Source organism: Balaenoptera ricei, chromosome 8 (assembly GCF_028023285.1).
Source record: "Balaenoptera ricei isolate mBalRic1 chromosome 8, mBalRic1.hap2, whole genome shotgun sequence".
NCBI classification, from domain to species: domain Eukaryota; kingdom Metazoa; phylum Chordata; class Mammalia; order Artiodactyla; family Balaenopteridae; genus Balaenoptera; species Balaenoptera ricei.
The window spans coordinates 43615451-43641006 of record NC_082646.1 but is presented as its reverse complement, the minus strand read 5'-3'; the positions used below and the strand labels follow the sequence as shown (position 1 = coordinate 43641006).

Below are 25556 nucleotides of genomic sequence, written 5' to 3'. Positions count from 1 at the left end.
GGAAAAGACTGCATTTCGTGCACATGCTCACATCTGCCCCCAGCTAAGGAGCATGTTACATTTACACTGACCTCCAGACTCTAATCTGCCTTCATACTTCCTTGAGCCACAAGAGAGCAGAGCAAACTGACAGCAGCAGCTGGAGCCAGAACGTTTATGGCTACTCCCGCCCCTGGCTGGGAAGCAGGGAGGAGGCGCCCCTAGGATTTTTAAAGCATCGAGAGACAGATCGCTTGCCAGAACTGTCCCTTCTGCCTTAGGAAACCTATTGAAAAGAAAAGGAAGGAAAAATAAGCTATCAAAGTCAATGACTGCTGGAATGAATAGAAATATACATTATTGTATGTTTAATATTTATATTAATATTAATTTAGAATGCACTTATTATAATATATTAATATATTTTCTATCTGTCTTCCAGCTAGAGTTTTTATAAGGGCGACTGGATCTAACGCAATTCATTAATTTAATGAATTTAACTATATGGGTTCTACGGTTATGACATAAGGAAAGAAGAAGAAAAAGAGCTGTGAATTTGAACTGCAGTTACTGATCTAAGTGACTCTGTGCTTTAACCCAATATAAGCGATATGGGTGATAAAGTGAGAAGCCCAATGCTAATTACCAGGGCAGGACTGGTGGTAAAAGAAAAGGCCAAACTATGTGAATAAAAGGGAGAAGTACTCAAATGCTGTGCTTATTCTGAAATACAGTGTTTAGCCTTTATTATATGCACTCACAGCTGGGTTTTTTTGTTGTTTTTTTTTTTTTTTTTTTCTTAAATTTTTTTTATCTTATTTTTTTTTACCATAACTCCTGGCAGGAGAAAATAGCCTTGCTATCATGGGTTTGAAATTATCTAGTCCTCTTTTCCCCTTTAAAACAGAGGCTTTGAAACTGCATTACTGATAATGCAAGTTTTCTAAGCAATGTAGCCATTGCATTAGGGCAAAAAAGACTCTGAATGCAGTATATGGAGCTGTATCTCAGAAACAAACACAGACATTTATAGAAAGGATATCTTTTGGCCGGCTAAAATAGGACATGGGAAGAGGCACGTCCACAGAATGGAAAGGAACAGACTTCTTAAATACATAAATTACTGTTCCCATGTCTAACTGGAAGTTAATGCCCAGGTAATTTAGAGTTACATCCATTTGATGGGATGAATTCCGTGATTCATTTATGCTCATTGCTACCTCCCTGTGGCGTGGTTCCATTTTTGAGCCCATGCTAACTAGTCAACAGGTAGGAGCCACCTAGGAGTTTGCAGGCCTCAGAAACGGAAATGAATCCAATCACAGCACAGAGTAGGCTGGGAGAGTTGTGAACTTACCTTAAGTAAACATTAACACGTGCATGCGGTCAAGCCACTAACGATGGTAGATTCATTCCCAAGAAACACAGTTCCTTGCGACTCAAAAGAGCTCATCCTTCAAGCCAGAGTTTTTAAAATGCTTTCTTCCTCTGCAAGGACTTCTGACATTCTCCCAGGAAACACAATTGTTCCTCCTCTAGGGCTTCCCTCGCACTCCCATACCTCTAGCAAAGCAGTTACTTTATTGTACTGTAATCATGTGTTTGTGTGTGTGTTGTTTCCTGTGGGGAGGAAGAGATGGGATTTTTTTTTTTTTTTTTCATCTTTATATGTCCAGGCCTATTACCTCGCTGGCCCTAAAAAATTTTTTTGTTGTTGGATGAATGCATCAAAAATTCCAAAACTGGTTATCAAAAGCCTCTTGAAGGGACGTCCCGGGTGGTCCAGTGGTTAAGACTTTGCGCTTCCACTGCGGGGGACACGGGTTTGATCCCTTGTCAGGGAACTAAGATCCCGCATGCCACATGGTGTGGCCAAAAAAATTAAAAAATTAAAAATTAGAAAATTAAAAATCTGGTATCAAAAGCCACTTGAAACAGATCATAAGGTGGTTGAACAGCTGTTTTAGGTTCCATAAATACTGATAAATCCATGGCAGGAATAAAGATTTCTTGGAATGAAATGACGAAGATGTATTTCAGGGCACTCAGGTCTTTCAGAACCATTTGTGAAGATCATTCCAAATTTTCAGTTAAAAATCCCTTCATCTTCTAAGACTTTGTAAGCTGGATCATTGCCAAGAGTATCTTTTATGGCTGAGCTCTCAACCAGTGGAAAATAGGATTTATGAACTCTGAGTTTGCTAGTGCTACTTACATCTCTCCCCTCCAGGATTACAGTTCCTAAAATGTTTATGTGTAGTTAGCATTAAATGTCTGCTTTCTGCTGGACAAAGAAATGACTGTATAATGGAATAATATGCTTAATGAGGAGGAAAGAGTTGGTATAGAAAGGAAGAAGAGAATGGGCCAGATCTTGCTGAGGAAAGATAACTGCTAAGGCCCAGTGTGTTCTTGGTTCACAGAGAAAAGGTGCTTCTTCAGGCCACTGCTCACCCAACTGTGAGTTGTTTTCAATTTGTGTCTTCTTTTCTACAGTCCTTTTACCACCTAAACTCTGGCCTAATTACATTTGAAATATCCAAGACCTTCGGAAAGTGCATTTTCTTCAATGGACCCATAGTTGCCGTCACCACAGTTCTGAAAAACTCCCTTGGGGCCTGAATTCTACCTTAATCAGCTAATCTGCCTTCCAGAATTTCCTTTCTGAGGAATTAATCTTTCATCTCACTGTGCTATGAACATTGAACAGGTGCAAAGGAAGCCTTCCTTTGCCAAGGAAAATTCTGCTATGTTTGATAGCCAGCGGGGCACACTTACAGCTAATCAATACAATAGCAGGGAGCAGAAGGGATTGGGAAACAATGCGAGTTGTGCTGTCACAATTTAGAATGAGTTATACTTTTCTTTAGAAAAGTTTTTTTTCCCTCAATCTGAAAACAACAGCTAACGTCTTCTGAAGTCTACCTAAGATTTTCAGGGCTCCAGGCAAGGAGCATAGAAGAAGTCTAAACTCAAGTGATGCATTCAAATGGCCCCCAGTATGCAGGAGCCCCATCCAATAAAGACTACCAGAGCCCACGTGGTATGATCTTTCTTCACCAGAAGTTGGCCCGGTCCCAACCTTAGCATATTTTAGCCTTAACAGAGGAGCTCCATTGACCCTTTGTCCCCAACGTACTTCACTCTGGCAGTGAGCTTTTGGCAGATGCGGGGATGTTTGATGGGCACCCACACCAGGTGAAGCTCACACAGGCATTCCTGCTTCTGGGCGGCCACTTTGTCTCTCAGCTCAGAGCCTGTAGAGCCCAGCTCTTGAACCATTCCTGTGCTTCCTGGACTTCCTGGAGTGTAGAGTGATTGCCTTTCTACTGATCATGCGTGTTCCCCTCTGTCACAGGAGGACTGTGCCCAGGGTCCAACGATCCTTGCGTGGAGAAGCCGTGTCCAGGGGACATGCAGTGTGTCGGTTACGAAGCCAGCAGGAGACCGTTCCTCTGCCAGTGTCCACCGGGGAAGCTCGGAGAGTGCTCAGGTGCAGAGCGGGGCAGGATGACGAGGGTCTAAATTCGCATTCTGTCTGCATGCAACGTTTTCCTTCCGAATGGACCCCAGCTAGCCTCCCCCCTCAAATACTTGAGATTTATTACAGCTGCAGCCTGTGCTCAGGAAACATGCAATGCCTGTGGGCTCCTTATATAATGGGAGGTCACAGCATGTGTTTCAGTCATGTCACATGGATGTTAAGGGTGTGAAATTATGGAAAATGGAAGGCTGTTGGTTAGGCAGAGGAGTCGGAGTATCTGTGGCATAGCCTTTGATGTTCAGAGCCTCCACCTTTCAACAGAAGGTAAAGCTGAGCCAGTTCAGTTGACCTTCTGTAGGGTAAGTCCAGCCTAGATCAAGAAGACTCTCCACTGCACATGTACAACTAACTGCGTGTTCCCAAAAGGAGAGGGAGGTGCGCACCTCTGTTTCTTAAAGAAAGAAGAAAAAATCAGTATTTGTGTTATTTCAATCCAAATGATCCTTCATTTCTGATCATCACTCAACTTCAATACTTGTTTTGATTCACATATGCTCTACCACTTCTTTCCTCTAAAAAGAGTCCTGTTCATTTTTGGTACCGATAGAACCCTTTTTTTGGTAGAAGATGTATTTCAAATATAGGCACGCCGATACCAATTTTGGAATCCAAGAAATATTTATTGAGTGATGATTATAATAGCCATTATAATGGGAATAAATACGCCTAGTATTTGCAAGGCACTTGTTAAGCACTGGGTTCTAGAAACTCAGCCTTTGCAAAGACAAGCACTGTTCTTAAAAATGGAAGCCAAAGCTCTTTCAGAGTTGACTTCGAGAATGGAGCTGCCCCTGAACTGAAGGGATCACCCACATACTTGCCTTTGAAGGCTTCTAAGGCTTAGACTTAAAAGATATTTAGGCTGACCTCACCCCAGCGCACCTGCTGTGTGCACAGCAGGTGGGCCTGCAGGGTGACAATAAGGCCAAGTCTCCTAACTTCAGATGTCCCTTTCTGCCCATCTCCCTTCTCCTTTCCATATGGAAAACTCTTCATTGTCCACAATTATCATCCATTTGGTGTATTTCCACACTTTCCACCCTTCCCCCCCCAGCGAGAGGGCTTTTCAGCCGTTACTTTGCTTGTTAAAACATAAAGCTGGAGACAATAAAAAAAGAGAGGGTTAACTCAGAATTGGGTGATGTGGGTGCAACTAAAGATTCTAGGAAGGTGAGCCTTGAAATTAATGGTCAAAAGGCAGAGCTGTGACTGCACAAGACATGAACTTCCTTTCGATCATTATCCTTGTCAACATTTGTGCAAATGACCTAAGTTGTCTGTTCTGCATTAGGATACTTGGGGACTATGGATATTCTTTGAGAATGGTTTTGTCTTTCCGTTGTTTCATAGAGTTGAAAATTCTTAAATATCTAAGTGATGAGGGGTGGGCATAAAGGGATATCTTTTAAGAGTGCTAATTTTAGAAAATAGGAATTGGGAATTTAGTGACACTAAGAAAATTCAGGTTAGAGAATATACCAAGTTGCCCTTGACATGAGAGAACTAAGATTTTTCAGCATCTGACTAGTAAAATTTTTTTTCACTTTGAAATTAGAGTGTGACCTGAAATGGAGAACCAGTTTTTAATGCAACATGGTTTCTCCTCAGTGCCTTCCCTAACTTCCCATGGTCTTTCATCCACGTGCTTGGTAGCTGTTGGGTGATTTCACGTGTCCCTGCTCGTTTCCGGATGTTAAAAGTATCTATATCTCCTCGTCATGGTCTTTTCAGGGCACACTTCTCTCAGCTTTGCTGGAAACAGTTACATCAAATACCGGCTTTCTGAAAATAGCAAAGAAGAGGACTTTAGGCTGGCCCTGCGTCTGCGAACACTGCAAAGCAATGGGATTATAATGTACACCAGAGCAAATCCCTGCATCATTCTGAAGGTAATTAAAATAGGTTATCTTTTCCCGCAGTCAGTTCTCATGTTAGTATTTTGGCTCTTGGATTGGGGTCTGAAATCATTTTGTCTTTTAAGTTCAGAAACCAGAAGCCGACTTTAGGGCCAGGGCAGCAGCAGAACTGGGAAGTGTGCCAACACCCCATTTCCTTTTGTACATTCAGCTTCAGAAATAGCTCTTCGGAGACGGGGGCACCTCTGTCTAGAGTAGGTTCAAGAGCCGGCCTCCTTTGAGTTGTAATCACTCAACAGTTCATTAGAATGTGTTTCCTGATCAATTCCACGGCAGGGTGGTCCTTTCAAAAGACTGACTGTATCCTCTTCTATCACACGGGTCTATCCCCAATGACCCCTGAAGGTCACTTGTGTTCTTGCTCAGGGAAGGAGCTGGAGATCTGGGCTGTAGAAGATTCCATATGCCCTCTTATGGCCCAAGTAGCCCAATTTTTAAAACATTCCCAGCCACAGAAACCCTCCAAAGGCACCAGATTTCCTTTAGAGTAGGGGTCCCCAAACCCTGGGCCGTGGACGGGTACCAGTCTGCGGCCTGTTAGGAACCGGCCTGCACAGCAGGAGGTGAGTGGCAGGCGGGTGAGCTAAACTTTATCTGGCACTCCCCATCGCTCCCCATCGCTCACATTACCGCCTGAACCATCCCCCCCATCGCTCGCATTACCTCCTGAGCCATCCCCCCCATCGCTCGCATTACCTCCTGAACCATTCCCCCCATCGCTCGCATTACTGCCTGAGCCATCCCCCGCATCGCTCGCATTACCTCCTGAACCATCCCCCCCATCGCTCACATTACCTCCTGAACCATCCCCCCCATCGCTCGCATTACCTCCTGAACCATTCCCCCCATCGCTCGCATTACTGCCTGAGCCATCCCCCCCATCGCTAACATTACCTCCTGAACCATTCCCCCCATCGCTCACATTACCTCCTGAACCATTCCCCCCATCGCTCGCATTACCTCCTGAGCCATCCCCCCATCGCTCGCATTACCTCCTGAGCCATCCCCCCATCGCTCGCATTACCGCCTGAGCCATCCCCCACATCGCTCGCATTACCGCCTGAGCCATCCCCCCCATCGCTCACATTACCTCCTGAACCATCCCCCCCATCGCTTGCATTACCTCCTGAAACATCCCCTCCATCGTTCACATTACCATCTGAACCATCTCCCCAGACCAAACCCCACCCCAGCCCGTCTGCAGAAAAATTGTCTTCCACGAAACTGTTCCCTGGTGCCAAAAAGGTTGGGCACCGCTGCTTTAGAGCAAGTCTGGCATTTGTAGTCAGGTCAGAGCTTCTGGTCCCTTCATGAAAACAACAACAATAATACTAACAGCGTGACATGCCTCATTTGATTTGTGTCATAAAGTTAATATAATAAATGTGTTATATATGTATGATCAGCCCCATTTGATCAAGGAGCATATAGAGGTTCAGAGAGGTAAAGTTATTTACCCGAAGTTGTACAGCTAATAAGTGGCAGGCCTGCACCTGCCTTCCAGTGTCTCTCACACCATGCTCTTCATCTCCACGCTCTTCCCAGCTCTCAGTTTTGTAACTATGACTCATTTTATCCAGAATCACATCTGGGCATCTGTAGACCAGATTAAGCCTTCCAGGATGGGAGGAGAAGGGAAAAGTAGGAGGAAGACATGTTTAATTGAACGTTATTCTCACCAGGCTGCTATGCCAGCCCACCGTAAGTGCGTTCAGAGATGGGTGAAGTCTGTCCAGTAGGAGATACCCATCCAAGTGGAAATGGCTGGCGATTTTCTCCTTCCTACTGTTCTGTCACTAAGCTTAACTGGGATCATGGTGGGCCTTTTTAGCTTCTGTTCTTTGGTTGCTAGGTCACATCCAAGTTGATTAGATGACCCAGGCTTTAATCCTGGAGGGAGGAAAGTATGTAGAACATTAAATGCCAGTGGCTCCTCCTACCACATAGACCTTTATGTACCTGCTTCTGGTACTGCCAGGTATTACTTGGTGTCCAGAGGGAGTGAGCACAGAGCTGGAGTTTAAAGTTGGCCATTTTCATGGGCAATCTCCCAATACCCTGACTCATTCAACTCAGAGAATAATTTCAGCTCTGTTAGGAAAGCAGTGTTTTCAAAAGAAAACAAGATAAACACTCTGGATGCACAGTTTTAGAAAGCAATGAACTCAAGCCAGATCTTCATGGTGGAAGAATATAAATTCAGAAACCTGAGTTCTGTCTTTTTAACCTCCTAGCCTGTGAAGCAAGCTGCCTAGGGTCCTTAGCTCACTTTCTAAATAGCCCTGAGCAGTGGGGTTTGTATAATTACTGGGAAGGTGCTCTGCCCATTCAGACGTACCAGCTCCCAGGGGCTGTGCCTGGGTGTTGCTGACCTTCTACCTCTCCCCTTCAAGCTTTAATAAGGCTTGTTGCTGAACATCCTTAGGAGGCAAATACTTTCTATTAGCAATTCTCTTAAATGGCGTTAAATTTGAAAGAGAACAAAAATATTGGACATGAATGGCTTGATCCTAAAATGGAGCTTGCCATTTGACACTTCACTGGCAAGTGTCTAAAATGTGCAGAACCCTGGAGATGGGAAAGAAGAATAATTAAACCTTTTAGTCAGCGCTAGCTCCTAAGGTATATTGTATTTCGTGAAACAAGCGTGTTTCTGAAAGTTGTGTAAATTGAATCTCTATAAATGGAATTCTAATAAACTAGGGATGCTTGCCATTTGAAGGAACCCTTCCATTAATCCCTTTGTGATGTGAATAATCACCCCCCATCTGTCTGTTCTGTAAGTTTGCTTTTCATATGTTGGCTTTGCCCAAAGCAGGACACAGCTGTACTGAACTATCGCAGATACTTTCCTACAGTTGCCAGGAATATCCACTTAGGGGATCTGAATCTGTTTGCTTAACATTTTCAGCCTCATGCAAGATTTAATTTCATTGGCTTTAGGTACAGTATGTGCCTTGCACTTTGGTTCAATGACTACGCTGAAATGCTCTGTTTAAACTGCACCTCTTGGTTGTTTATATTTTCCCGGTTAAAGCACATTCCCTAAAAAGTACTTAAGACGATTTGTGGGGTGAAGGGCACAGAAGACAGAAGACAGTTGAAGAACTGCATGGAGACCTCGGGAAGTGAACATTCTCTTGGACAAGGAGCACCGCTGTCTTTTAGCAGCAGTAAAGGCACTCATTCTTCTGTTTACCATTGATACCCTGTCTTCTTCCAAAAGAGATTCCAGGCTTACCATAAATACTCAAATGCAATAAAATCAAAGCACCATTAAGATGAAAACGAGGATAGGTAAAATAGGGGAAGGGGATTAGGAGGTACAAACTTCCAGTTATAAGTCATGAGGATGTAATGTACAGTGTAGGGAATGTAGTCATTAATATTGTCGTAACTTTGTATCGTAACAGATGGTAACCAGACTTATCGCTGATGATCATTTTGTAATGTATAAAAATATTGAATCACTATGTGGCACACCTGAACCTAATATAATAAGTCAATTATACTTGAATTTGAAAAAAGATGAAAACAAAAGGTTAAGACCCAACCAGTGAAATAGGGACGGACAGAATATCATCATTGAAAAATCTAGACCAGGGGTTAGTTGAACACAGACCATAACTCTGAATTTCCTGGCAGCCAAAGTCAGGAGGAAAATGGTGGGATAGATTCTGTGGCTGTCCTTGAACCTATAAAAGAAACATGTCAGATCACCAGGAGAGATACAAGTAACTTTTTCCCTATGTTAGTCTCTCAGGTGCAATATTATAGCAGAAGCACAAGAAGTACTTGCTTGTTGATCTAGAAATATCACATTTGATCTTTGGGGAAAGTTATAGATGAAACATGACTTCATTTTGATGATTCTCAGACATGGCTAGTTAAGACCCCAGGACTTGGGACTTCCCTGGTGGCGTGGTGGTTAAGAATCCGCCTGCCAATGCAGGGGACACGGGTTCGAGCCCTGCTCCAGGAAGATCCCACATGCCACGGAACAACTAATCCCGTGCGCCACAACTACTGAGCCTGCGCTCTAGAGCCCGTGAGCCACAACTATTGAGCCCACGTGCCACAGCTACTGAAGCCCGCGCGCCTAGAGCCTGTGCTCCGCAACAAGAGAAGCCACCGCAATGAGAAGCCCGCGTACCGCAACGAAGGGTAGCCCCCACTCACCGCAATTAGAGAAAGCCGGCGTGCAACAACAAAGATCCAACGCAGCCAAAAATAAATTAATTAATTTTAAAAATTGGCCATTATTATTAAAAAAATAAAATAAAATAAAAAAATAAAAAATAAATAAAAATAAATTTTAAAAAATTAAAAAAAAAAAAAGACCCCAGGACTAAGAGGAAAGTAGTCAGGGAAAGCTCATTTGGTTTATAAAACAGTCCACTTGGAAGAGCCAGATCCTTGCAACACATATCAGAAGAGTAACAAGGAAAACCCCACAAGATTCCAGAGTTTCAAGGATATATGAAGGCGTATCACTGAGAAGTGAGCTAACTTATAATTACACGTTATAATAATAATGAAATACCTAAGAGTTTATGAAGTACTTTCACGTACATATATTTTTATTCTCACTCTCCTGTGCATAGATGTGAGTGCCTACTTTTCCGCCTGTGAGGAAACTGAGATTCAGAGAGAATCATTGACTTGCCTAAACTAATCAGCAGTGGACCTGGCCCTCTGGCAGTGGCAAGCAGGTCAGGAGTACAACGGTGTTTATCAAAAGAAGAGATTTGAAGGACTGAGATTTATTCATTCATGTATTCATTCAAAGTGTATTTTTTGAGCATCTAGTGTATGCCAGATAGCTATTCATGGCTGCCTTAAAAATAGGTTTTCAAGAAGTTCGCTTTTCAAAGAATATTTAATAACCCTCTTAAAAGTTTTATCATGATGGTGCATTTGCTAGAGCCACACACCAACAATCTGAAGCAGTAAGACTTTATGCCATAATTCATACTTTTTACTCAAAATCCTACTTTCCTACAAGCTGACTTCTTATAGCTCTGACAGCTTGTCTCCCAAGCTCCAGGCCACAGAAGATCCAGGTTAAAGCACATCACTGATTTCAGACAACCCTGAATACCTGCATATTTCGTTAACATTAGGGCCACACTCTGAATTATGCATTTCATTGAACACATTGCCTACCTGCCTCTGCCCCCTCCCCCGTCCCCCGCACATCATTCAGATCCTTGCTGTAGACTTTTCTTACAGTTTCATGCACACCTCAGTTTCTATTAAAATAGCTTGCCCTCTGCTTTGAGAAAGCTTTGTCCTCTTAAAAGAGAGATCCTTTAAAACTGGATAAACCCTATTCTGAAGACAGAAAAACTAAATATGATCAGCGTATAATTTTCCCAGATGAGAGGACTCAGATATGAAAGTGTTCTTTCCTCTCCCTGGCATAATATACTTGTGAAATGGCCAAATATTAACTTTTTGCAAGGTAGCTTTTGGCATCAACATTCTTGTTTGTCATCTAGACAAGGCTTATAATTCCAAACTCCTAGAATTTTGAAGGTACGAATCATTTTTGTTTTCAAAAGCCTGAGGCTCACATAGGCATCTGGCTTTCTATTCGTTCAGCGGTGTTGCCGCTCTTATTTTTTTCAACAGGAAAAAAAAAAAGGGAAACTTAACCATGCTCGGTGTTACCGCGGGAGAATTTTATGTTCCTTAGTGATAGAACTTCGATGTATGTGAGGCTGTCAGAGCCACGTCAGTTCTCCTGGACGAGTTTGTAACTTGGTTATTATCCCAAGAGGTAGGGCATTAGGTTTGGGGAGGGGAATGGACCAAGTAATACATTAATTGAATACATCCTTTTCCAAACGTTAGATGAACTGCACCCTCACCACAAGATTTTCCTTGATAGACTGGGGACCCCACTCTGTAGCCACTGAGCAGAACAGCAGAAGGACTGTGCCAGGGGCAGGTAGTCCCTAAAGTCCCATTTGATCATTTGATTACTTACATTGAAATAAAGATATGGATATTATCCAGGAGTTGTCACTGAGCAAGTATTCTGGCATGATTTACAACATTCATTCAGTCCATGTTGTTGAACAACAACAACAAAAATGACAAAGGCAACAGCAAAGATTACACATGAAAGGTCTCTGAAAAGAAAATTAAAATTTGTCTCCAGTCTTTTCATGTTTTGTACATTTGCATTACAGAGCGCAGGATGTATGTACTAACTGTGAATGAGGAGGATGACCGTTCTGCTGTGGACACAGTCAGCCTCCTTGTAAAATAAGTCACAGCAGTTATCTCTGCTTCCATAGAAGGGGGTCTCAAACCCAGAGGGGCCAACCAATTCTCTCCAAGGGACCTGGGTGATGATACATGACAAAGCCAGAATTAGATTTCTCATTTCTAAATTCCCAAGGCTCTGCCTGGTTCACAGAGCCCCCTGCCTTTCATATACACACATTTATGCGGCATAGACTTTACATGCAGGAAGAGAGGGTGACAACACATTCAAGGAGCCTAGGGGCAGGAATGAGAACCCCTAAGAATTAGTTGTCTGCGGAAGATACTGAAGCATAGAAAAATACCCCATTTGTGAGGGTGGGTGACGTTGCGATCATTCCTAACAGATCTATCAGTAGCCAAACGCATTTTGGAAAGACTGGTTCAGTTTATTTCTATGATTTCACTTGACATTTGTACCTCCTTGGCACTTAGTGCCTGGAAGGTCTGTCTTCCCTCCCCTTCTGTCCCTTCCCCTCTCTTTCTCCACAAGTTCATGTTCTCTACCCAGGTTTTTGCATAGGACTATACGTAGATCCTAAGTAAAGGCCAGCTGCCCTGGCATGACTGAGACACTGGCCTCCACGAGATCCTTTTGCTGGGTCATGGACAAAGACCAGGAAAGTAGCTTCTGTTTCACAGTTTTCTAGCTGTGAATTCCTTCATGGACCAATAACAATTTGTTGACTAGACATGGGTCCAGCCCTCATTCCCTGGATCCTCAAACCATCTTGCATTTCTGAGAAATGGAGATGAGGGTGGACGACAGAGGATTCAAAGGCCAGCCTGTCTCCTCGGCAACAGTTGAACCTGGGTCTCCATGGAGGACCAGTACCTGCCCAACAGCTTTCAACTCGCCAGCATCCTTCAGTAGCACGCTTTCCTGATTTTGGTGTCCCTCTGGGGTCAGGCTGCTGAGGGTGGGGGGGCTTGGATGCCCTCCCTGCACCAGTGCAATAAAAAAAGCAGGCAAGTCTCTGTTGTAGCTGACCCCAGACCAGGGGCTGGAAGTATCTACAAGGTGTAAACAGTTAACCAGATCCTTCTGGAGTTCCAGAGGTCATCAAATATACATACATTCTTAGCAAATGGCCAAGCCCTGAGCACTTTGTGAGATAATCTTAACCTAAATGATGAGCAGCAGTCCTGAAGAACTGTTTTAAGAAGACGGCTAGTGTTTAATAGGAGGGTTTTTACATCTTAAATATGTATGAAGCTGGGAAGTAAGAAATCTACCTGGCCTCTTTCTCTCCCCTACAGCACAGTCACACAAACTTACCTGGGGAGTATGTATGTATTTCTGTGCTGATCTGATTAATAGCCATCTCCCCCACTCAAATATAAGCCCCATGAGGGCAGAGGTGATAACTCCTTTTACTCACAGTGGTCCCCATAGCACCTAGCACGTTGCTTAGCACATAGTAGATGTTCAATAAATATTCGTAATCAATATTAGTGAGTTCACACAAACTTACCTGGGGAGTACATATGTATTTCTGTGCTGATCTGATTAATAGCCATCTCCCCCACTCAAATATAAGCCCCATGAGGGCAGAGGTGATAACTCCTTTTACTCACAGTGGTCCCCATAGCACCTAGCACGTTGCTTAGCACATAGTAGATGTTCAATAAATATTCGTAATCAATATTAGTGAGATCACACAAACTTACCTGGGGAGTACATATGTATTTCTGTGCTGATCTGATTAATAGCCATCTCCCCCACTCAAATATAAGCCCCATGAGGGCAGAGGTGATAACGGCTTTTGCTCACAGTGGTCCCCATAGCACCTAGCACATTGCTTAGCACATAGTAGATGTTCAATAAATATTCGTAATTAATATTAATGAGTTCACAGAAATCATTCCTGTGCTGGTAGTAACTAGGAAGGGTGCAGAGAATAAACAGACTCCCTAAACAAGAAATAGCTGTGAATTTTTAAAGGATGAAGACGGAACGAATAGGAGCATTCTTAAATATTTAAGTGTGGCTTTCTGAACCTGTGCTCCATATTGCTAATTACAAGAAGATTTGTGAAATATCAGGCATGCATTTGCACGGCCTGTAATGAGGAGGGAGAGTGATTATTAAAAATCAAACCACAGCAGATTTATGGCTGGATCAAAAGCGTTGTCCATGCTAAAGCCCAGGCCGGTTGGGAACAGGGTGTCCAGGAACTTATTGCCAGATGCCTATTAAAAAGCAATGCGGTGTTCGTTCCCGCACAGATCGTGGACGGCAAGCTGTGGTTCCAGCTGGACTGCGGCAGCGGCCCCGGAATCTTGGGCATCTCGGGCCGCGCTGTCAACGACGGGAGCTGGCACTCGGTCTTCCTGGAGCTCAACCGCAATTTCACGAGCCTGTCCCTGGACGACAGCTACGTGGAGCGGCGCAGGGCGCCCCTCTACTTCCAGACGCTGAGCACCGAGAGTACCATCTACTTCGGGGCCCTGGTGCAGGCGGATAACATCCGCAGCCTGACCGACACGCGGGTCACGCAGGTGCTGAGCGGCTTCCAAGGCTGCCTGGACTCCGTGGTGCTGAATAACAACGAACTGCCGCTGCAGAACAAGCGCAGCAGCTTCGCCGAGGTGGTGGGCCTGACCGAGCTGAAGCTGGGCTGCGTGCTCTACCCTGACGCCTGCGAGCGCAGCCCCTGCCAGCACGGAGGCAGCTGCGCCGGCCTGCCCTCCGGGGGTGAGTGCGCCTGCGCCCTGGGCACCGTGCCCTTGCCGGGCGGGGCTGGGGGGAGGTGGGGGGGAGGGTAGAGGGGGCGGGGGGGATGGGGGGCAGACCTGAAGGGGGACTCCCTCTCACAAGCATGACCAACCCAAGTGCTCTCCCAGAGAGGTGTATGCACCCATAATGCTGGCCCAGCTTCTTAATCCTTCTTTAAGGAGGTCACAAAGCTTGACAATTACAGGAACGTCCAGTTGAGCCAATCCGTTTGCAGCATCCCACAGGCGCAGTGAGCTGGCTGCAGGAGCCCAGAAGATGCTGGCACGGCTGCCCCCTTCCCTGCCCACTCCACACCCTTCCAGGCCTCAGCAGCCTGGAGGAATAGGATCTCCTTTTAAGTATCTGCCCCTTCGGACCGCTTGCAAGTCACTGCAGAACAATGGGTAACAGTCTGAGTTATGACGTCCATGCGCTATCCTTTCACAGGTAGCTATATAACTTTACTAGAAGCTAAAGGGTGTGTGGGGTGAACCCACCACCCCAGAAATAGAAGTATAGTGGACATGTTTTAGAGCACGCTTTTAAAACGTGTGTATTACAAATAAGTCTAGGGACAACTCTATGAACGATTAGAAAGTCAAGAATAAGGAGAGGGCAATTTACATGAACTATCAGGACAAACCAGTCATTGAGCGCAATGATACTTTACCCCTGTAAAATTCCCCCCAGAGATACATCATCAAGAAAAAAGAAAGAACAGGGTAGGCCAAAAAAGAGGGGAGGAGTGGTGTAGATTTATAGAGGGTTTCTATTGTTTGAGGGAAAAGCCAAGACTATTTAAGTCCTAGGAGTCTGAGGATGAAAGCCTCCCTGACTTTACCCAGATGCAGGATCTGTGTTGATGTAAACTAGGTCAGGCGCTCTCCTGGTTGAAGGCTTTGCCACCTCAACAGCCTAAGTACTGATTCCACTTTAGCCCCTCTGCAGAGCCTCTCAGTGGGAGTGTGATTACCAAATTTAAACCTTCCTCACAAATCACTTAGAGATTCTGCTGTGTGCATTACCATCTAATGTTCGTGAAGCCCAACTCCAAATGTAGAGTCGACTTTATTATTAGAATGTTATAAACTGCCCATGAAATGATGCAGTGCCGAAACACAGACAACAAAGTTACTTAGACTTGCATATGTTACTGCCACAATGAGGGCCAAGTGCCCTGGGGGGAAATTTCTGCTGTCTCGATTTAAGAAATCTATTTGCTGTTTTTACTGTCTCAGCAGTATATGTAAATAAAGGGTTGTTATGGTGCCATAATTCCTGAATGATGGGCAGTAACTATACTTCAGTGGTTCTATAAACCAGCCCATTATGACAAGTCACGGCCAGTTTTTCACCAGGCAAAACAATTCTGCTAGTGTGAGCCATCCACGATATATAAAAGGAGCATGTAATTAAATTTGGGTTGAAATAGAACACCACTCCATGTCAAATGCTGGGTACATAGCCACAAATTGTAACATACTTTTAACGATGGCAGGACGTTGTTTTTGCTGGCAAAGCTATGGGTTTCCACAATGGGTTGGCTTTAAAATAATAATAATCACTGTATTAAGGAAAAAGACTGAGGAATCTTGCTTTTTCTTCAGTGTACATTTTAAATTTTTAATTGCCATGAAATCCCTGAGCTAAATATTCAGTGCAGGTATGTTCATTAAATGACTATGACCCCTATGACCCACATCAGAAACAGCAGTTTTCCTCTATTTTTTTAATCTCGTTTGGTTTAACCAAATTTCAGGACTGAGGACCCACCTGCCATATACTTTTTCACATGGTCTAAAGAACGTGCTTTCCCCTCCCCAGGGACCCAACTTTACCCATGGGTTGCATCCTCTCTCAAACTCCTCTTTGTCCCCTCTTCCCCACTTTCCCCTGTGATTGCGCTTGGGATTGGGATTGGGATTCTACAGGAGGTACTCTTTCTTCCAAGGGAGTAAAGCCTTTTATCAGCTCAAGTCTCTCCTTTGTACCAGGAGGCTAAAGTTTTCCTTAGACAAAGAAAGTGTCTTTCCTCACCTCCATCTATACAACTCCCTTCTCTCAAGCCTACTACCTGTTTCGCTGAGAGGGCCCAGTGGTCCTTATTTCAACAGCCCCCGGGTGTGGTCCAGATGGGGAAGTACCGTGCTCTCATGCACAGCAGTACTGAGCCCAGGGCCACCAAACTCCTGGCCACTCACCAGGAAATCCAGGAAGAGTGTTTCTGTTGCTTCCGTGGGGAATCAAAGGCACAGGAGCCTTTTTTTTTTTTTTTGGCTGCGTTGGGTCTTCATTGCTTTGTGCAGGCTTTCTCTAGTTGCGTCAAGTGAGGGCTACTCTTCGTTGCGATGCGCGGGCTTCTCATTGCGGTGGCTTCTCTTGTTGCGGAGCACTGGCTCTAGGCGCAAGGGCTTCAGTAGTTACAGCACGCAGGCTCAGTAGTTGTGGCTCATGGGCTCTAGGGCGCAGACTCAGTAGTTGTGGTGCACGGGCTTCATTGCTCCGCGGCATGTGGGATCTTCCTGGACCAGGGATCAAACCCGTGTCCCCTGCATTGGCAGGCAGATTCTTAACCACTGCACCACCAGGGGAGTCCAGGAGCCCTCTTCTGATGTGTGAGGAGGTACCTACCTGCTTCCTGGCTGTCAGGATTGCGGGTTTGGCTTCTAAGAAAAGAGGAGAGAGAATCCATTTTCTTGCCCCCATTATGAGAGGAATTCTTGCTAGGTCTCCGTATCCTGTCTGCAAATTCCCTAAGTTGGTGCCAAATAGTAGGGAGGGATGGGAGGAGCAAGAAAAGGAAGAACCAACAATTTTCCCTTTACGTCATATCTATGAAAGTGTTTAGCTAATTATGAGCTTATTTAAAATAAAGGAAAAGTCATCTTAGTTGTGAGTGATGGTTTAAAAAGAACAATAATACTGAGTCATTAATGAAAGAATATTCATGCCTAGAAGAATTCCCTCTGGCTACCAGGGTATCTAATCACAGGAAAAGAGTCTTGCTTCCCCAGATCGAAGTCTAGGATGCATGGAGTATTCAAATAGGAAATGTGAGCTGGAGAAAGTAGAGGGAGGTGCTTAAAATGACTCCATGTGCATGAGAATGTTGATAACACAAGTTAATGGTATGAACATCTTACTGTTGTTGGAACCCTGAGTTCTGTGTTGCTCTAAAATTCCGTGACACATATTTTAGCATAATCATTCTCTTGGCCCTTCAAGAATGCTGGGGTATCGGTCATTGGCTCTCCTGGTCACAGACTCCACTCTCTAATGGTGACAATCCTAGCACCAGGCCCTTGTTCCAGAGCATTCAGGGTTTTAAAAGCAGGCAACCCACAGCAAGAAGCAGATTTCTTTCAGAGAAGCAGGATTCTGCTCCAGCCACCTCCAAACCCAATCAGACCCTCGGCATAAGGGACAAGGAAGCCGAGTCTGCTAGCTTGGAATGGCATGGTCAGCAGATCTGACCAGGGTTATCCCTCTGACTGTCCCAGGAGCAAGCCACGGGGACCCCAGGGGAGTCAAAGCCCAGAACTCTGACTTGTAATAAGAGGGTAAATATGACTCTGTAAATCAACCACAGAGGGAAGGCTCTCTCTCTTGGTAAAGCCTTAAAATTATATGTATTTCATAAACATGAACTGGAAATAGCAACCACCATGGAAAAGAAATGGCCTAGTCCCATCGTGACCCCTGCGTTTCCAGACCCAGTGGGTGGGCAACAGCCCAGTGAACACCCACGATCTGAAAAGGAGGCCCCAGTCCTTCGTGCTTTATCCTGCTCAGCTCAAGCCCATGAACGGAAAGCCAAGTTGAGGCTAAACTATAATTTGGCGAAGCAAGGCAGCCACTGATGACTACCAGGCCAGAAATAGTCATTCAGATGGCTGTCATGAGACTGCAAGCTTAACTCTTAAAATGAGAAGTTGATAACTTTTTCGATGGTAGAGTTCCATTTGTTAGTTTGTCATTTTGTTACTATGTGCTCGGTACTGTGTCACCTGTGCTGTGACACAGTTCTCACCCCAGTACTCTGGATCGGTACTATTCTTTGCTCCCTTCACCCCCCATTTTTCAGATAAAGAAACAGGCCAGAGAGGTTAAGTAACCAGCCCAACATCACACAGTTAGTAAAGTGAGGAAACAGGATGTGATCCAGGTTTGTGGAACTCCTCCCCGCCCCACCCAGCCCCTCAGCCTATGCTCTTAACCCTTGTTACTCAAAGTGTGTTCCAGGGACCAGCAGCAGCCGTATCACCGGAAATGTTAAAAATGCTAAAAATGCAGCATCTCAGAATGAATCAGAATCTGTACTTTAACAATATCCCTAGGTGATACGCTGATTTCTCTCTCTGTCTCTGAACTGCCCTGAAACCCAAAAAAGAAATGAGTTCTTTTCTGTTTTCGTGTGCTGTATATAGTGGTTCTCAAACTCCAAGGTGCCTCTGCACCATCTGAGGACCTGATTAAAACAAGACCTTGTTATAGAAGAGTCTCTTGGTTGTTAAGGGGAAAGGAGAATCTATTGACTTGCCTCTGTCATCCGCTGTCCACATCCGAGGAACCTTCCGCTAGGTCACTGAGTTTTATTTGCAAGTTCCTGAATTTACCACCAAAAAAAAATTTCTCAGTGAAAACCTTGGAGGAAGAAAAAGACCCAAACCTACGAATCAGAATCTCAGAATCTGCAAAAGTGGAATTTGGGCATCTCTGTTTTTAACAAGCCTCCAAGATAGTTCTATGCAATTCTGAGTTTGAGAACCACTGATATTTGGGAATCCCAGTAAACTCTGTATTTACCAGAATGTGAATCAGTGAATTCTAGGAGACATAGGACATTCAGAAATTGAATATCAGATGCACAGCCTGCATTTTTAATAATTGATTCAGTGTAAAGATTGAACTTTGTTCCCCAGACAGTCAGAAGTTTGGGCTCACTTGAGCCCCCTTTCAAAGATAAAAGTAATAGTGCATACCTACTCCCTCTAAGCAAGGTGCATAAAACAACAAGTTCCCAGATTTTGTTAATAGTTGGGCATAGAAGCATCTTCAGCTACAGAGTGACCTGTGCTACTTGGAGTAGCACATCATTTTGCTGAGTATTTTGGGTCCCTAACTTGTAAGTGTCTAGATTAATTCAGTCTATCAGACTTTAATCAAGTGCCTGATTTGTGTCGAGCTCTGTGTTAAATTCTCTGTGTTGCTGTCTCTGTGACCAGTGGATCCACTTATGTGGCCTCCCTCCCTTCACAACTGGCTTAAGGGAATTAGACAGGTTCCCTGTATGTGCTCAGCCCACTGGCCCACTGAGCACAGGGGCACAGAGAAGGGAAAAGCCAGGCTCCCAGATGATATACTATGGACAAATTTGACTGAGCTTTACAGCTTAAGGGGAAAAAGTTTTTTTTCTGGGTGACTTTCTTCTAAAGACTGAGGTAATTTTTTTTTTTTGGTACTTTAGAACAGCCTCATGGTAACAGCATTAATAATATAATATTGATATTAATAGAAAAACTCAAAACCCTAAAGCAGTCAGGTTAGGTGCAGACACAAAAGAACATGCCAGAAGGTGAAAACTTACTTTGTGCTTAATGTTAACACATTAAATGTTTCCAGGTCCTCAAGGAAAGTATTGGAGGTTCGGCCCAATATACAATATGTGAAATGTGAGCCAGCTTTCCTAGGGGAAGTTAGAGGTCTCGCCTGCAAAGGTTTTCATCTTACAAGGTCTAAAGGTATTGCGTGGACCCTGCTTGGTGAAAGAGGAAAGTCAGAGTGACTACAAGTTGAGAGGGTGAAGTAATGACAGAGGCCATAGTCCTCAGCTAAGCTTACTCCACCTAGGATTAACATCTCACGTGATAATGTGGCCACCAGTTTTCTCAAACTCATTGAGATTCACGTAGACTAGAAGTTTCAGTACTTCCCAATATTCAGCCTGAAAGTCAGAGTGAAAAAACTCCCATGGCTTTCTTTTGTTTGGTTTATGAGCAACCCAGAAAGGAAGCTGATTTCAGAATCCATAGTAATTACGGTAATTACAACAATAAAGCACCTAATGTTTGTGGGCTGCATTGTGGTTGATGAATCCAGAAACCTTATTATCCCCTCTGAGGTGGGTATTAGTGAGGCTTAATGATCAGATAAAAACAGGGACGTCCCTAGAGGTCAGGCAGCTCGGCCATGATCACACCCAGCTGGTGAGGAACAGCCAGAACTTAGACACGTACCCACCACATCACAGCTGCCTCCCCAGATTGTAAAGTTCCTGGAGTATCTAAACGCAGTCATGATTCAGCAAGCATAGTGGTTGACGCTGACTTCAGATCCCAAGTGCTAGTCGCACATCTGTCATTATTTCCACCTTTGTGCGGAAGGTAGATGTTTCCTTATCAAGGCAGCCAGACCGGATCAGAATGATGTTCACCTACCCCAGGTGACCGGGGCCAAAGGTGGACGCCATTACTTGGAGGAATCAGGTCGGAACATGACTTAACTAAGTCAAAGGAGTAAGATAGGAATTATCTTGATGATTTGCCTACACAACCCAAATTCACTCTATAATTGCTCAAACCATTTCTATTTTTGCATTTAATAGGTTTTGCGATGTTCTTCTTTGAGCAAGGAAAGGAGGGGGCATTTTAAGTTCATCTGGGTGCAGATTTCAAAACCATCTGTATCGGCTGTAACTAGAAGGATTGTAAACAAGAGCACAGCTTTGAGACAAGGCTTTAAAATACACTTCTCGCTGTGGCACACGTATACAATGGAATATTACTCAGCCATCAAAAGAAACGAAATTGAGTTACTTGTAGTGAGGTGGATGGACCTAGAGTCTGTCATACAGAGTGAATCTCGCTGTGGCACACGTATACAATGGAATATTACTCAGCCATCAAAAGAAACGAAGTTGAGTTACTTGTAGTGAGGTGGATGGACCTAGAGTCTGTCATACAGAGTGAAGTAAGTCAGAAAGAGAAAAACAAATACCATACGGTAACACATATATATGGAATCTAAAAAAAAAAATGGTTCTGAAGAACCTAGGGGCAGGACAGGAATAAAGATGCAGACGTAGAGAATGGACTTGAGGACACGGGGAGGGGGAAGGGTAAACTGGGACGAAGTGAGAGAGTGGCATGGACATATATACACTACCAAATGTAAACTAGATAGCTAGTGGGAAGCAGCCGCATGGTACAGGGAGATCAGCTCGGTGCTTTGTGACCACCTAGAGGGGTGCGATAGGGAGGGTGGGAGGGAGACGCAAGAGGGAGGAGATGTGGGGATATATGTATATGTATAGCTGATTCACTTTGTTATAAAGCAGAAACTAACACGGCATTGCAAAGCAGTTATACTCCAATAAAAATGTTAAATTTTTTTTAAATAAAATAAAATACACTTTTCATTTCACAAGGATTTGAGAGGAGAGAAGCTATGGCATTGTTTGTTTTTAATGTGTATTTCAGTGCTAGTGTAACAGTTATCTTTTTTAAATCTGGAAACTGGTATGAAGTAGCATCTGCCACTTACTGACTGTGTAACTTTGGGCAAACAATCTTATGTAAGCCTCAGTTCCCCTTTTGTAAAATAATAGTACTTTCAGCAGAGGGTTGTTGTCAAGTATTAAGTGAGATAATGCATGGAAAGTTCTTAGCATTTTTCCTAGCACATAATAAGCTGTTGTTCTTGGTGATAGTTATTTGACATTCTCCCCCAACCCAAGACAAAAAATCTACTCTTTTTAATAAGACTTTGGAATTATCCACTGAATTTTATTTTTCTTTTACATTCACAAAAGTGTTAAAATATTATTTGTGATCAAATAATGCCTGGCTATCTTTGGGAATTCTGTTCCCTCTATTTGTGTTTTATATCAACATATGGTAATGCTTTGGGAGAGCAGAAGCTTTATTATGCTATTATCTTTATTATTTGATGATTATTTGGCTCCCAGAAGGCTGTCTGATGCTGTCCATCTCACTGCATCTCATTGGCTCCCTGGAGAGTTGTGGGGAGTAACTACAAGCCCCTCCTGATTCCTAGTAAGTTGTGAGTTCTGGCTTACTGACAAGTTCCAATGCCAATACGGTCTTGTAGAAAGATTTGAGAATCTGAAAGCCTGGATTCAAGTTCAAACTCATCATTTACTAGCTATATATACTTGAACTAAGCCACTATTCTCTCCAACACCCCCAGGGATGTTAATGGGGCCTCTTATTTTTCTTTCGTGGGATTATTGTGATCCTTCATAGAATGACAAAGTGATTTTAGACATTACATCACTTAATATCATTATGGCAGACTTGTTGACATTTTAAAAATTATTAATAATAAGGCCCAGGCCAGGATAATGAGATCATAAATAATGCTTCGTTAGAACAGGTTAATTTTATCAACAAGCCTCTTTCACAAAGGCTAAATAGCAAATATAACTTTTCTTTCATTAAAAAAAAAAAATCTGACCACTTTTTAAAATCCAATTGCTTTTCCCTTTCATCATATTGACATAAAAATCCCTCCAAATTTAAAGTTTTTTCTTGCTTTTAGGCAAGATTTCTTCAAAAGGGTCTCCACCTCCCTTGTCCCATGGGTTTGACATCACGAGAACAGATTCTAGAAAGTTTGCTTCTCTTTTCAATAAACAGAGAAATCCAGATACAGAGTGTAATGAAGTATGATTGTTAAACTTACAATTCAGGATAATACTCAGGACTCTGGAGCCAGACTACAGGGGTTCAAGTCTACACTAGTTTCATGACTGCAAATAAGGAATCTACTTCTCTGTACCCTGGTTTCCTCATCTATAAAATTGGAATAATAATAGTACCTTTATCGTAGGCTTGTTTTAAGATTTAAATGAGTTAATACATGTAAAGTGCTTAGAACTGTTCTTGGTCCATAATAAATGTCACTAAGTGTTAGCTACCATCATCATCGTCTTCTTCAAAACGGACAGCTAGTTTTCTCAGAGGTAGAACAGGACTTCTCCCTCGTGCAAGGTTTGCAGTGCTCTCTGTGCTCGTCGATGGTGTTTTTCTGTCTTTGTATCCCCAGTCCCTATTTCAGGGGTGTGCTGGAAAACCAACTCTCTAAAAACAAAAGCTCTGATCTGCAGTGTTTGCTGATTTCTGTGGTGTAAATATTCCCAGCCTGGCTGGCGTCAGGCTACCAGTGGTTTAATAACTGTCTGCCAAATTCCTGAATACTTAAAAGTCAGTACCCCCAACCCTAGATGAGTCAGCTCCAGCCCACCACTGCCGATGGCTTAGACACTCAGTGAATGGCTTAATCAGTCAGGCTGGCGTCTGCCTCAAGTAGCACTAGATATCCCAGAAGATAATGAAAATGACAAAATGCAGAAGGAAATGTGTGAGAGTAAAAGAGTGCATTAGAGGGAGTGCCTCATTTTAAATTCTGATTTTCCAAGGCACAGAGACACCCAATCAAAGTAATCAAACCCATGACCCTCGTTAGAATCCAGTTTCCATGATAGTGATTCCAATGTCCCTTATTTCTAGACAGTTCCTCCTTGCCCCTCCCTGGCCCCCCGACTACTGCTGCTATGGTTTTATTTGAGAAAAGGCCAGGGCTTGTCAAATAGGAGCTGGAGAGAGAGGAGTTGTACCTGAGCTGACCCACCTTGCCTTAGGTTCCCCCTCCCGACTGCCCTCCCTCCTCATCACTGCCCTGCTTTGCAGATTCCCGTACTGTGGTTGTTCCGCCCCCTCCCTTTAGTCTTAAAAGGAATTGAATTCATCCTCACAAGTCACTCTCCCTCTAAATGGCATGCCATCCTCACCAAAGACTAGCCAGGTGACATAAGGAAGCATTTTTCCCAGTTCCAACTGCTTTCAGCAATCCCCACTTCCATTTAGGTGAGCAACTTGCCAAATTGGAAAAAAAATTACCCCAAGTCAGCAGCATAATCTGAAGCAAGCAGACCTCAGACTATTGCATCCTGCCCATAGACTTCAGGCCGCCCGTCTCTGGACACAGTTTGAATCAACAGTGGTCTTTCCTTATACATTAGTTCCCTGGTGTTTCATTGGTGTTGCATTCAAGAGTATTATGTCTCCCTCTCAGAGCCTCAACCTCTGGCCCTCTGGGTTCTTAGTGCCAGGGAGGCTGGGGCTACCCAGTTCCTTCCTCTTAGGAATGTAAAGATTTCTCTCTTGCCTCTTCCACTTGCCTCCTGAAGATGAGTCCTTCTCTCTCCAAACCTGTGAACACCCACACACAGTCATAATGTCCTCCTGTATGTGAGAGTTCTCTGGAGTGTGGATTCAGTAAAACATCCATGAGAGCATGCTGTATTTCAATCTATAGATTATTAGCTATCTTACACCTATAGAGATCAATCTACAATATCCCAGCATCAGCCACTGACCACTTGGGGAGCAGAGGTTAGCCCAAGAGCCCTTCAAATAAGAGTGAGGATGGTTATTTGCAAACCAAAGTAAATATGATGTGCTCGTTGGATGCTGAGACCCACAAATACCCTTCCTCTACTACCACCCACTCCCCCAAACATTAGAAACCAGGCCTTTACCCTCCCTCTGGGCAGGTGATAGAGCCATTAACGTGGAAATTAACCAACCTTGACCAACCCAAGGGTACTGACACAGTATTGTTGTTGACAAGCCCCACTGATGTGCTTAGAGCTTCCTATCAGATTTCGCTTTCTAGCTTTCTTCAACCCCACTCTTCAATATGAGCTGATAAGCCAGGATTACCAGACAAAGGAAATCCTCTCATGCGGAAGATATGGACTGTATTAAGGTTCTCCAGAGAAACAGAAACAATATGATAGATAGACGGATAGATAGATGATTGATGGAAAGATAGATAGATAGATTATAGATAGGTAGGCAGAGAGAGAGAGATAGACTGATTGATTGATTGATTTTTAAGAAATCTGCTCACAGGATTGTGGGGCTGGCAAGTCTGAAATTTATAGGGCAGGACAGCAGGCTGGAAATTCATGAAGAGTAGATTTTTCAGTCTTTACTTTGAAATCCTCGTAGCTGGAAATTCAGCCAAGATTTCTGTGTTGCAGTCTTGAGGCAGAATTCCTTCTTCTTAAGGCCTTCTTTTGAATGGATAAAATCCACCC

The 25556-nt window shown here is 43.8% G+C and overlaps 1 protein-coding gene across 2 annotated transcripts in view; it reads left to right on the top strand.

Annotated features, from left to right (window-relative positions):
* FAT3 (FAT atypical cadherin 3) overlaps positions 1–25556 on the top strand; it is a 559321-nt gene that overhangs the window by 521237 nt on the left and 12528 nt on the right. For both annotated transcript variants that reach the window (XM_059929409.1, XM_059929408.1), the window contains exons 19-21: positions 3338–3472; positions 5255–5412; positions 13942–14410. In XM_059929409.1, the coding sequence (XP_059785392.1) occupies positions 3338–3472; positions 5255–5412; positions 13942–14410 (762 nt within the window). The remainder of the gene's footprint in view (positions 1–3337; positions 3473–5254; positions 5413–13941; positions 14411–25556) is intronic.